Genomic DNA, 14,034 nt, shown 5'->3' with positions numbered 1-14,034 from the left:
AGGGCTCAGCGGGTAGAGCACCTGACTAGAGATTCATGGGGCACAGGTTTGAATCCTGGTCTGATTTGTCATATTTTTTCTTCCATCCAGTTATGGTTAAAATGTACATACACTGTATGTATATGAATATATGCTAGTACATGAAGATGCTTTTAAAATAAAATATATACTTTTACATGTAATAAAACTATTTTAAAAGTTTTGAATACAAAATGCATAGCTATAGATTCCATATTCTACATATTGAGTACTTAATTCTGTAATGTAGCCATATTACACGTCAAACCCCAAATTTAGAACATAGATCTAATTGCTTGCACTGGACTACCTCTGACATTGTTATCAACTTGTCTTTTATACTCCTGAGGCCTTATGATCATCCTTTGCTGACATCATTTCTATTTTTTGTATACCAATTACAATGAAAGCAAGGGGTTTTTTATGTTAGCATTCCACGCTTTTACTAATTAAACACATTTAATCAGAAATCAACAGTATAATAGCAGCCAATTTATCATAAAAATTGATTATCTAATAATTACAACTAACCTTTGCAGACAATCTACAGTTCAATGGTGTCCAAGTATTCTTGCTTATTAGATATATTCTTAGACTATTACCTTTCATATGTTTCATGCACAGCTACTATACTTTTCTTCTAACTTATTAATAAGTACATTGTAATAATGTAATGTAATGTCATTTCATGTCATGTCATACCATGTTATGTCATAAAAAACAAGTAAATTTTAATAAATGCTAGATTCTTAAAAATTGATGATAATATTTTAAACTATAGACATCATTGAGTTGGTGTCTTAATATATCTCTAAGGGTTCGCTTGAATAATGAACAAAATAGGATAAAAGACGTTTTAGAACATTTTCCTTTGACCTTTAAACCTATGACTTAGAAAATTTCTCAGATGACATAGATTAGAACTTAATTCAAGCTCACTGCATATACCCCTTGCCTCAGAGCATTTTTTTAATTATGAGCAGGATCAAGCCAATATAAAATAATTTTTGGTTGAAAACTTGATTCATAAGCAATCAGCTAATATTGACCTTAACATTTAACCTTGAACCAATTTTCAAGATCACTGTACACACTTCCCCCATTAGCTTTATTTGTGTGAAGAATGATCCAGATAGGGAAAGGGGAAAGTATATATAATCTGAACAAAGATTCTTTGCATGATCAGTGGTATGACCTTTGACCTAGAAATTTCATCCACGGATAGACAGATGAACAGACCTAGAAATTTCATCCATGGATAGACAGATGGACAGACTGATTACTATAAGTCACCTGCAGAGCGGGGCCCCAATAAGGAAGATGAAGATAATTATCTAAGTGCTCTGCATTTTGAACATGACTTCAGTTTGCAGATTTTGACTTACATCCATCAAGGAATCTGAAGGAGCCATAGAAACCACGAGCAGATCTGTGGCTGTCCGAGTGAAACTCCACAAGGATAATGTTGGCGGTGGAAATGATGTGTGTGGGTAGGATATCGATACGGTCGCCACAAAAACGTCCCAAAAGGCGGGAGGATATCTGTGCCTCGGGCTCCAGTGTAAGTAGGTCGGCGTAGATATCCAGGTAATCAAACTGACACCTGTAATCAGGATCAAGGTGTTATTTCATGTAACTGTATGTTGTAAAAATATACATACTGTATAAGCTACTGTTTAAGCATGCACAGAAATTTTGATATAAAAATTTGGTTTCTTCAACATATTTTATAGGGGGGGGGGGGGGAGGCTTCAAAAATATACAACTTTAAAGAGCCAAAGATATTCATTATTACAATGTACATGGTAGAAATTTTAAAATTTCTTAGAAAAATATTTGTGATTAGCAAAATCTAGCTTTCACAAAGTTTTAACATTTCTGCTTCTAATTATCATAACTGTGTGCATGTTATCGTAATGAAAAACTGCAGATCATCATACATTCATATTAATTAATTAACATTATGATACTGGTAACATTAATATTACAACTTAGTGACCTTCTTTGTTAACCAGGTCACTTTGATTTTACATTGTAGAAAATTTATTATTTACACTGATTTCTGTAAACACCTTGAATAGTACAATTAGAAACATTGGCAGATTGCAATGATAGACTGACCTGAGTGAAATCAGAATTCAAAAATAACATTAAAAACAAAAAAAATTAGAAAACTCACAATGCGGATATTAACCTGGGCTTATGATATTGATGGAAGCTCTGAAACACCTGAGCCAATCCTTAAAGGCTCTGCATTAATCCCCTATAATAATGTACTCGCTGACATCATCTATTAAAGCGTTAACGTTACCACCTTAAAGCCTCCATTTGTTTAAGGAAGTGCTGTGACGTTCCTTCTAGAAACTTGATATCCATTTTACTTGTTGAATTTGGTGGGGTTGTTGTTTTTTTGCCACCACACTAATTTGAAAGTTTGAAATTATTGACAAATTTAATGTGTAGTGGCTGGTAATTATCAGTCATTAGATATCTAAATAGCCATGCATTGTTGAGAAGTGTAGGAGGTTGTTAAATGAACATTAAGCTGTGTTTTTTTTCCGTTCGGATTCATAATGCCTGCATCAAACCATTAGTGATTTATTGCAAAAAATCATGACCGACTAATCACTAGGGAAAAACTAGGAGAATTTCTAAATCTCTAATGGTTTAATCATAGGAACTGTATTTTCTTCCATTGAAAAATATAAGCCTCTAAACATGGTGAAAAAACAATTGCAAAGGATTAAATTTCATTGATGATATCAAAAAAGTAAACCAAAATTTAATCTCCATTAAATTTTTGTTTTTGACAATATTTCATACACATTATTGCAGTATTTCACAAAGACTTTTACAGCATTTTCAAATGTCACACTTTTACAGCATTTTCACACATTTACAATTTCTTTTAAAATATATTTGACCCTCAGTATCTTTAAATCAAGTTAGGAAGATATCTCGGTGGGATTTTTTTTTGGAAGGGGGGGGGGCTATTAAGTTCAAAATACAAAATGTAACAAGGTTATTGTTGAAATTCTCGAAAAAAAAAAATTTAACAATTATAAGCCTCCATTAATAAAAATTTGATCAGACCACAATGCAATTTATGATGTTCTGCCAAGAATTCTGCCTTTAGCATTCATATGTATATAAATTATCTCTAAATGAGGAGCTTGACTTTCTTTAGTTCCCAAGTAATTCAGACTTTATGCACATGCAATAGGGACCATCCACAACCTTTTAACCAGAGTACTCAAAGGACCGATCAGCGGTGAATAATTTCTGGCCATTGCACATTTGGAAACAAACTACTAGTAAGATATTTTCACCTCTTATAATGCATCCCAATGAGGCCCCAGCTCTTAATTAGTAAGTTGATTATCATGGGAAATTAAAGAAACAAATCAAAAATCGACATACTGTAAATTCCTTGTTTTTTTTCACAAGAACTTAATAAATATGTCATACTTTTTGAGTATACCACACACACTTACTGGGGGTAGACACCTTGTAGTTGGAAGTCTGTGATGTTCAGCTCGACTCGCTCGTTCTGGAGCCCCACAAAGTAGTACATACAGTGCGAGTTCAGGGGGTACAGGCCCGGCCAGGAACTCGAGTTGAAGGTCCCACTCTTGTTGGCTGTTGTGCTGTTAAAGAAGTGTTTGCAATCTGAAAATAAAAAATTAAATTTAATAGTATTAAGAGCCAATGTAAATGCATATAGGACTGGATAAGCAAGCTTAAATAAATAAACATACTCTTCATTTACAGGACTGAAAACTAAGATTTTACAGTGTGGGGGGGGGGGGTTATACCAAAGTATCCTGTAACCTCCCCTTAAAAAATTTTACCTATGATCATACCACAGCCCAACTGATTATGTTTGGACAAGAATTTAGCCATAAGCATGTATGTATTTTATCTTTTAAGAAGGAGCTCGAGTCTCTCTTATATAGTTCCCAGGTAATTTAGATTATATATAATATGCACAATATGGGGCCATCCGCAACCCTTAATTAGATTGCTCAAAGGACGTGTTTGAGGTGAATTACTTTGTACCTATCATGCAATTTCTGGCCATAATGTGTCTTTGAAATACTGAAAAAAACTACTAGTACCGGTAAGACATTTTCACCTTTATTATGTATAACTTTGAGGCCCTCTTACGTTGGTTACCATGGAAAATTACAGAAACAAATTAGCAAACAGTATATTAAGTGTAGGTGTAGATAAACACAATTACTGGTACAATAATAAACAAGAGATGTTTGTGAAACACTTATGCCCCCCTCCCTTGGAAACATCCACAAAGAAAATGAGTGGAAACTGCAAATATTTGGAATTTTTCTAGGTTCAAGGGGCATAACTCTTTCAAAAATTGCTCTATCATACCAAAAATCAAACTTGACCTAGATATTAATAAGATAAAACAGTATAATAAATTTCATATCAACATGTGCACCCTCTGCTAAGAAAATGAGCGGAAACTGCAAATAACTGGAATTTTTCTATGTCCAAGGGCCGTAACTCTGTCGAAAATTGCTCAATCGTACCCAATCTCAAACTTGCGTAGATATTATCATGATAAACCTGTATACCAAATTTCATTTCAATATGTTCATCCTCTGTGAAGAAAATGAGCGGAAACTGCAAAGAACAGGAATTTTTCTACGTCCAAGGGCCATAACTCTGTCGAAAATGGCTAGATTGTACCCAATATGAAATTGACCTAGATATTATCATGATAAACTTGTATACCAAATTTCATTTCAATCTGTTTATCCTCTGCGAAGAAAATGAACGGAAACTGTTGGTGGACCGACCGACTGATCGTCAGACTGCAGCAAAGCAATATGCCCTCCCTTCTTCGAAGGGGAGCATAAAAAAAAGATCGATTTCATATAAAGCTTAAAAAGATGTACATGTAATTAAGAAAATTATCACTTACAAACAGCTTTGAGAACCTAAGTTAACTTGAACTGTATGTGCAGACCATGCAGTGTCTTTTTAATAATTGCCAAGTTAATGACGACATGACCTTGACTTTGGTCAAATGACATTGGATCAGGTTCAATATGCACACTTATTTCATATGCAATGTATGGAAGGGGGGGGGGGTCTCTGTTATTGTTTCTTTTAAAAGTATCATATATACATGTAAGTAGACCTGATTGAGGTATAGTACCGATCAGACCCAACATAACACCAGAGTAAACCCCAACTACACCCCGTCTTTACTTTCTGGGTTTACTTTGGGTTTACTCTGGGTTTACTTTTGGAAAATTTGGGTCCACTCGGGGTTTAATTTGGGTTTACTCGGTCTACTTTGGGTTTACATAAGAATTGCATTTGGGGTCAACTGTATGCACTTAAGTGTGAAGCAGACCTGTATCTTATCTTACCATCTTACTGCCTGTAATTCCTCACTCAGCCCTTGTATATTCCGAATACACATGTAGTCTGCTTTCTGGGGTATCCTTCTGGCCGGGTTTACTCTCTGTGTCTACTCTGGGTTCACTTTGGGTTTACTCTGGGTCCACTCTTAGACTAGTAAACATAGAGTAAACCCAGAAAGTAAACCCAGGGTTTAGTTGGGGTTTACTTTCTGTTAGGTTGGGTCTGATTGCTACTGTATATGAATGCATGAATGATGTTTAAAAATCAAATATCTGGTAGTTTGTACATTAACAGTTTAATCAGAGATTCATGAGGATGGATCAAAAGAACGAAAGACAATAAACAAATACAGTATGTCACACACTGTAATGTTCCCCTCCTGTCTGAAATTAGTCTTTGGGCCATATCACAGAAGAAAACAAAAGGTATGGCTTTATTGTTTTGACTTCAAAAAGAAAAAATGTTGTATAAGGCACAGAATAGACTATAGCAAGGCTATACAAATTTACTGCTCTGATGTAAAAGAGAAATTCTTGTTACGGCATCGAATTCGAAACAAATGTTCCTGATCAATTTTAATTGCAGCAGTGGGAAGGGTGAAACGGGGCAATTGTTTATCAACATCACAGAGCCAGGGAAGTGCATTATTTTTAGGATTTACCATACATAGTCATTTCCCGATGGATTTCCTCCTCAAAGATTGCAATACGGATACCACTATAGGGCTCTATCATTGATCAAGTGTATACCGCTGACTCAAAACCGCCTCAGATCCGGGGATAAAAATTCTCGGCTTGATCTAAATATTCTATAAATGGATTTTTTCCCCTTTTACATACTAAGAGAAAGGTTACTTAGACGTTCAGTTTAAACACTCTTGGTCCAAATTTTAGTTTTACAAATTTTCGGATAGATAAAACAAGATTTGTTTGAGGAACACTTTTTCCCCATTAAACCAATGTTACAATTGCCCAAGGAATGTGTATTTGACCTTTGATCCACTTCACTGACCTTAAATAATATTAATTTTTACCTGGGCATTGAGTTGAGCAAACATTATGATGAAGTCTCTACACTAGTACATTATTATAATAAAGTTCGAACGATAATGGTCAATTTACAGTTACCATATTAATATGTATGTCAGAAATTGATTTTCCAACATTCGTTGGTCAGGATTTGTCTTTTTAAATGTACATGTACCTATAGCTTTAAATATATGCATGTCAGTTAGCATTATAGGCCTTTAGACAATAATGACCAACATCTAGCAACCTCACAGACCAAAAAAACAATCGCATCCCCGAGGTGTCAGGCTAAAACTACTGTCAATATCGCTCACGTTAAGCGGCAATATATGTAATCATATTTGTAGACCTTTTGCATAATTGCCTCTAATATCCGCATTTAGTACAATGTTATCATTATGCATAAACAAAATAGGAAACTTGGCTTCAGTTGTGCCATTTAATGGCTTTTGCCAGAAACCTATCATTTGAAGAAGAAGATGGTGCTAAATTTTGAATGTGAAAAAATGACAATAACAAATCGTTAACCATCTCAACAATCCATAAAATGAAATACAAATTCAAAGCAGAGCAATACGGACCTTCAAATAGATAGAGGTTGGATCAGGTGCCTAGGAGGATCGAGTGAGCATCCTAATGTGCTAATTCTTGTACATTTACAGCTAAGACACCATGCACATAGCCATTGTCAGGCTGCCTGCCAGGAATTGAACAAGCCTAATATCAACTAGCAATATCAGTGGTGCTCCTCCAAAACCCTAACTTTTATTTTCATCCCTATGCCTCTAATTGCTAAATCCTTTGAAGTACTGGTAAATGTGAGCCAAATCGCATAAAACCACCAGTTCAAAGAATCGAGATGATGACGTAATCAGACGCTATAACACAGTTTACAGTTTTAAGACCTTTTTTTCTTCCCTATCTTGAATTGGCAGCCTCCATGATTGAGTCGGCTCGGGTTTTTACTTTCTTAAGTTACTTGTTGTTTTTACTGTCTCTGTTCCCCCGGAATCTTTTTATGATAATGACAAGATGCAATAGACCTATTTTTAAGTTTACTGACATTTTATTGCGTATATAGTCTGACCATTATCCCAAAAGAGAGCCTGGGATTTTGAGCTTTTTAATACTGTAGGTAGGAAAAAATCTACATTAATCAAGATTTCCTTTACTAGGATATACTGCACAATACCCAAAATATTTCAATCAAAATGTCAAGGATTTATATACATTGATTATGGTGTAGACCAAGATAATAATTTACCTTCATTTATGCCAAATATTATTTTAAATCTTATTTCTTGGAAATTATGACTATAATCATACATTTCATATCAAAAAAATTATCATGCAATTCCACCAATTTTTTTTCCTCTTTCTTCATCGAGTTAGCGAATTGCTCTCGATACAAGCCTTGAAACCAATAACTGCCTCTAGACTGATGCAATTAATGCAGGTTTTTAAATAATTTAGAAACCAACAAAATCAAGAGAAAAGCATGCCTGTGAAAATGGAACAACCAACGATCTTGATTCGTCTTGAAGTTCCCTAAAACATCATTACTGCACAATTAATGGACCAACTTCCAACACATTATCATGCCATAAAAGTGGCATTACTAGTTGAATTACATGGAGAAAAAAAAAACGTTCCTCTTTTATTGCCATGAAGCCTAATAGAAATCATGATTAAGAAAAATTGCACAGAAAGAGGCTATGATACACATTGTCAAGCTTTTTTATCTGATCAATAATCAAAAGAAGCCCAGCAAACCCATATCATGGTCTATATATATCAATGGTCTTGAAGCAGTGTGTGTGAAAAGCAGGGTCGACAAGAACAGGTACCCATTATTTTTTTAAAAATAAAACCAGGTTAAAAACCAACGCTCTACCAACTGAGCTAAAGGGTTTATCCACTAGCCAGTGGAAGGATGGCAGTACTAACTAAAGCCAGTCATATAAATCCCTAATACACACTATCACATTTGGAAGTACATGTACATGTACATAAGAAGATAGACAAACTGAGTTTGAAAAAAGATTTTTTACTGGTATATTGAACATATGTAAACAAAGACAGGGCACGAGCCTTGTTTACATGACAAAGAATTGTAAGCTCTGTATCTTGCTTATAACTTAACGACAGACTCTCAAATTTCATTTGATCATTAGAAAGAAAAATTGCACAGAAAGAGGCTATATACACATTGTCAAGCTTTTTTATCTGATCAATAATCAAAAGAAGCCCAGCAAACCCATATCATGGTCTATATATATCAATGGTCTTGAAGTAGTGTGTGTGAAAAGCAGGGTCGACAAGAACAGGTACCCATTATTTTTTAAAAATAAAACCAGGTTAAAAACCAACCCTCTACCAACTGAGCTGAAGGGTTTACCCAATAGCCAGTGGAAGGATGGTAGTACTAACTAAAGCCAGTTATATAAATCCCTAATACACACTATCACATTTGGAAGTACATGTACATGTACATAAGAAGATAGACAAACAGTTTGAAAAAAGATTTTTTACTGGTATATTGAACATATGTAAACAAAGACAGGGCACGAGCCTTGTTTACATGACAAAGAATTGTAAGCTCTGTATCTTGCTTATAACTTAACGACTGACTCTCAAATTTCATTTGATCATTAGAAATGCATTCCTAAATCATTGTTAATAATAAAAACAGAAAAATATAATTTGACCAAAATCGTGACCATGTCACTTAAAATTCTGCAATGGTACTGTTTTATGCAACAGGGAGGCCACTTTGGGGGGTTTTTTTTGCATATAAACTACAATAGCAAATCTCTTTTTTTTTAACCATATGTAGTTTACAATACATGAATTTTTTCATGGTAGAAATGGAAGTTACACTTATATTCATCCCTTAGTGAGCACTAGAAATATTTTGAGAAATCTGGTTGAGGATTTTTCATGATTATCTGAAAAATACCTCCGAAAATACCGGTTATACGATATGAAGTATGCGATACTGTTGATTCCTTATTTTGTGTGAGAACTTTACGCGGAAAATAATTCCTCACAATTACTTAAGAATCTACGGTACCTCTGTTGTAGTCTGCCCTGGATGTGATCAGTAGGAAGAGAAGGTACCCTCCAGCCACAAGTAGTCCCCGCCGCTCCAACATCCTCTGCAACAGAGTGACAACATATTAAAACAGATGCAAATAATACAAGAGCTCAGACGGAAAGGCAGAAATCTCGTTCGTTACTAAAGGACAAAAAAAATGCTGTAACAGAGAAACAACCGATGGTATGCACCGAAATGTTCACAATTCGGATTGACTATTGGCTGCACGCAGTGTCCTGCCGATCGAGTGTTCATGTTACTCTGTGTTCACAATATAATGAACGCATGCACAAAAGACATTCTTATAAATATACCTACTATGTAGAACATAATGCCATCCTTAAAAAACACTGAGAGGTATGTCTCTTTGCAAGTGCAGCAGTTGTAACCACTGCATCTATATGCATGTGCAGATCATGTGCATCACTTGAGCTGGCCATCTTTGATTAACGATTTACTGGGGGGGGGGGGGGGGGGGAAGGATGATGGTTATGGTTTTTTGTAGAAAGAGGGGGCTTAGACCCCCTTCTAGCCCCAACCCCCACCCACAGTTTGGAAGCCTATGAAAAGCATTGTCACACACTGTATACTATAAGCAATTTGTGATTGGTGAAATGATTTCTTTCACCTTTTACAATAGTATGAAGGAGCCAATTCAAATAGAGCATGGATTATTCATGATGTTCATGAGATTGTGGCCCATGGTCAGTAATAGCTGTGCGCGAGACTAGTCATTGGTTTCCAATGGTGTCCTTTTAAATATATATCCAGTTAGTTGAAATATTTTCTATCAAAATATATCTTATAATCTTGACTAGCTAAATTTGTAAAGAATGAAAATGGTTATTTGATGAATTAAATTCATATCCCATTGAAAATATTATATTTCACCTAATTATCTCTGACATCATCCCTACTTATTAACATGTCCTAGGGAAGAGTTTTAAATTTAAACCTCTTTCAGTGCCAATAAATCATGCATTAAACTGATAAGAAATCTTTGTGTCAGTATAATAACACTGGAAGATAAACATATTAAGATCTTTGTCCAGTTTTTGAACAGCTATACGACCTATTTGAAGAGACCAATAAAATGTAATCTTAATTCATATTTTGTATTGAAAACTTTCTATCATGAAAGGAGTGGGTAATAATTTTTACACGATTGGTACTTATAAGACATCTACATGCTGTAACTCTCAGCATTGACTTTTAACCATGCAGGCTGTACGTAACTCTCCACTTTGCCTCACTGTCTACGAATTGGATCAACCCGATATATTTCCGTAGTCCGTCAGTAACAAACCTAATAAGTAGTATTATAAATTACATGGATTTGCACCAGCTACTACATTCTGTCCTATATAGGGGCCTTATATGGCTATATATATAGCCTGCTTTCACTTTACCCTGTATAAAAGACATATACTACGATCAACAAAAAAAGACTGTATAAAGAATATTCACCTGTAACTTGTAACTGGAGCTATTACACTACCAGAAAACTCAGAAACCATTTCCCAAGGCCGCCATTATTTCCATAAAGTTGATGGTGGATGGCTCATCTTTTTAACATTTACTATTGCTGATCGGTTTTTAAATTCCTCTGACCAAACAATGGCGTTAAATCACATCCATTCAATGCGCTATCTGACAATGGAAGGAAACAGAAAAGAAAAAGCCAGGGTACATAGAATTTCATCCCGTGATATAAATTCAATAGACTTTTATTTATCTATACCCCCTATTATTGATCTATATTATTTTTCACCTGATCTCATTTGATATTGCTTTGGTTTAGGAGCCATTCATTGTACTATTAGATATTTTGTGTAATTTTTCTCCGTGTTTTTAAATTCTCCATTTAAATCACAATGTGTGTGACTCTCTATATATCAAATGTTGACGAGGTTTTCAAAAGCATCATTTTTTTTTTTTTCCCTCGCACTCTCTCTATTCAATCTTTGTGTGTACAAGTACACTTCATAGTGAATTTTAAATTTACATACCATATTTACAGTTGATTTCAATGGATGTTGAAAGTACAAAGGACAAATATATTACTTTGGACTGCCAACAGGGTTCTAACAGTTCCCGCCTGTTTATTTAATTCCATTGCAACCTGAAAATAATAATAAATAAATCAAACAATGTTAATTTAAAGCATTATATTTTTCTGTCAACATTAAACACTATATTCCATCACATATAAGTAAAAGGAACTGAAAAGTGTAAAATTTCAGCCGTGACGGTCTGTAAATTGATTAAATTGCAGACTATAGAAATTAGACAAGTGCTTAGATCCTTTGTCGACTCCAATAAATGTTTTGAATGTCTCTTAAATTTCAATTTAATTCATTTTACCTACATATTTTCTACCCTGTCATTACATTAATAAAATCACATTGATGTAATTAAAAGAGGCCATAGACTATTTACCTAAATGCAGTTAAGACCAATTCACCAATATCATCTAGCTCATAATACATCAAATACCTGTACAAAGATTCCACTGGTTTTTTTTTTTTTTCAAATTCACAAGTTAATTTCCACTTAACTCATATTATGTCACCATTTTTTCTTAAAAAAAAAATGAAATCCAAAAATCACATCATAATTGTATAATGCATGCATGCATCAGAGATCAGAAACCATTTATAGAGATTGAAAAGGGCAATAACTCTGCTCAGTCTAATTCCATCCTGAGCCAAAAAAACCCAACTTGCAATGTGAGAAGTCAATAAGTTATCAGAACAAATATCAGTTTTCCTGCATGCATAGACATGAAAATAGTCTGTAGAATATTGCTCTGCTAAATGACAGAATAATTTACAATGTCAGTGGCAAAAATTCAGAATGCATGGATAAAAATAAAGCGCAGCTGAACAAAGAAAGCATTTCTCTGAAGCAAAGCTGGAGAGAATTGTCCTTATTATTTTATTTTCAGCTGATTTAATTTTTGAAAGTCAAATTATTATATCATGACTTAATTTCTATGGTGCACAGTTGGTACATGGTGTACATACTTGACTGAATTCCTAACGATAAAAAAAAAACAAGTAGAAAATATTCAATATAATTTGATAATTGGTAAAAATTTACACGCCATGATTTTTACAATCCAAAAAAATAAAAACCATACCCAGCCAATTTTTGAGATATTTAGGGTAATTGACATGCATGCTTCGGGTTGCCTTGGAAATTTAACTCTAGAATAAATTTTAAACTAAAACTTAATTGCGATACAACTGTAACAGTTTTCTTTTCATTGAAATGCTGCAGATAACATTAATTAATGAAAGTGGCTCAAATTTTTTCAGACAAATGTATTGATAGAAACAAAAAATCTGCTGCAGATAGATGGCTGTAATAATGTTCATTAAGTTAAACATGGCATGCATTACAAAACACAAACTCTAAGAGAAACAGATGTTAATGGAAATCCTGGTATGTAATGTAATTGGTTGAGAGAGAGAGAGAGAGAGAGAGAGAGAGAGAGAGAGAGAGAGAGAGAGAGAGAGAGAGAGAGAGAGAGAGAGAGAGAGAGAGAGAGAGAGAGAGAGAGAGAGAGAGAGAGAGAGAGAGAGAGAGAGAGAGAGAGAGAGAAACAGACAGACAGAAAGAAAGAAAGACAGACAGACAGACAGAAAGAAAGACAGACAGACAAAGGAGAAAGAAAAGATGAGGGCTGGGAGAGATAGCTGAGGGGTAGGGATAGAAAGAAAGAACTGAAGGTGGCAGGATAAAGATGAATGGATAGAAGTAGTAAGAAGGAGAGAGAAGGGAAAGAGAGAAGAAACCAGGTCGATCATGAAATGTAGCAGAGCTAGTCCAAAGGTAGCAACTCTGTGTTTTAATCAAAGTTGGCCAACACACTTGAAACTTGCATGAGTTTGATCTGTAAGTCATTGCTATAAGAGCCAGCAACTCAATATGTGTCTGCAAAGTCTAGAAAACTGTTATAATAAATGGATGGAAATTAAGTCTAGGAACCACAGTCTGCAAAAACAATCATTAATGAGGGATAGAATTTAAGACATGGGGCAAAGTTATCCGACATCAGATGACGGCTGTGTTCAAGTTAAGACCGTGATATTGAGATGAATATGTCCCATTTGCAGACTGGCTTTTAAGCATGTATGTACTATTTTTGCTGTGCATTTGGTTTCATTATCAGCTAACTTATCTGCTATATGTAGCGGGAGTCAATAAGTGACCTGGCTGTCAATATCGCCCTCCCCGGAGTCCATAAATCCTGAAATATCACATCTTCCCCCTTCAGCATTTTCAGCATCCATCACATTGTGATGTTTGACTACTCTCTTATTTGACATTATTGTATATCCACACTCTTGCCATGTAATCTAGAATGCAAGCAGCTATGCCTAATAATGCAGTACATAATTCACAAATCGTTCTTCTTCTCCAAACATTAAAGGGAGGAAACTCATGTCCTAAATTACTTCCACTCCTCCTTATGTTGAAGACTTTGGC

General features: G+C 34.7%; 1 protein-coding gene across 9 annotated transcripts in view; it reads right to left on the bottom strand.

Moving 5' to 3' along the window:
- The window catches only part of LOC105339407 (dorsal-ventral patterning tolloid-like protein 1), a 61,005-nt gene that overhangs the window by 28,307 nt on the left and 18,664 nt on the right, over positions 1-14,034 (bottom strand). For 7 of the 9 annotated variants that reach the window (XM_034477835.2, XM_011444934.4, XM_011444979.4 and 4 more), the window contains 5 exons: positions 11,550-11,662; positions 11,008-11,190; positions 9,517-9,601; positions 3,513-3,687; positions 1,404-1,621 (listed from right to left, as the gene is read on the bottom strand). In XM_034477835.2, coding sequence (XP_034333726.2) covers positions 1,404-1,621; positions 3,513-3,687; positions 9,517-9,598 — 475 coding nt within the window. In that variant the 5' untranslated portion in view covers positions 9,599-9,601; positions 11,008-11,190; positions 11,550-11,662. Of the gene's footprint in view, positions 1-1,403; positions 1,622-3,512; positions 3,688-7,024; positions 7,148-9,516; positions 9,602-11,007; positions 11,191-11,549; positions 11,663-12,036; positions 12,056-14,034 lie in introns of those variants that run through there. The other 2 variants (XM_066070638.1, XM_034477836.2) reach the window with 2 other exon arrangements.

The sequence above is a fragment of the Magallana gigas genome, chromosome 9 (assembly GCF_963853765.1).
Source record: "Magallana gigas chromosome 9, xbMagGiga1.1, whole genome shotgun sequence".
Lineage (NCBI taxonomy): Eukaryota > Metazoa > Mollusca > Bivalvia > Ostreida > Ostreidae > Magallana > Magallana gigas.
Note: the sequence above shows the minus strand (reverse complement) of the source record. Positions and strands in the feature narration are given on the sequence as shown.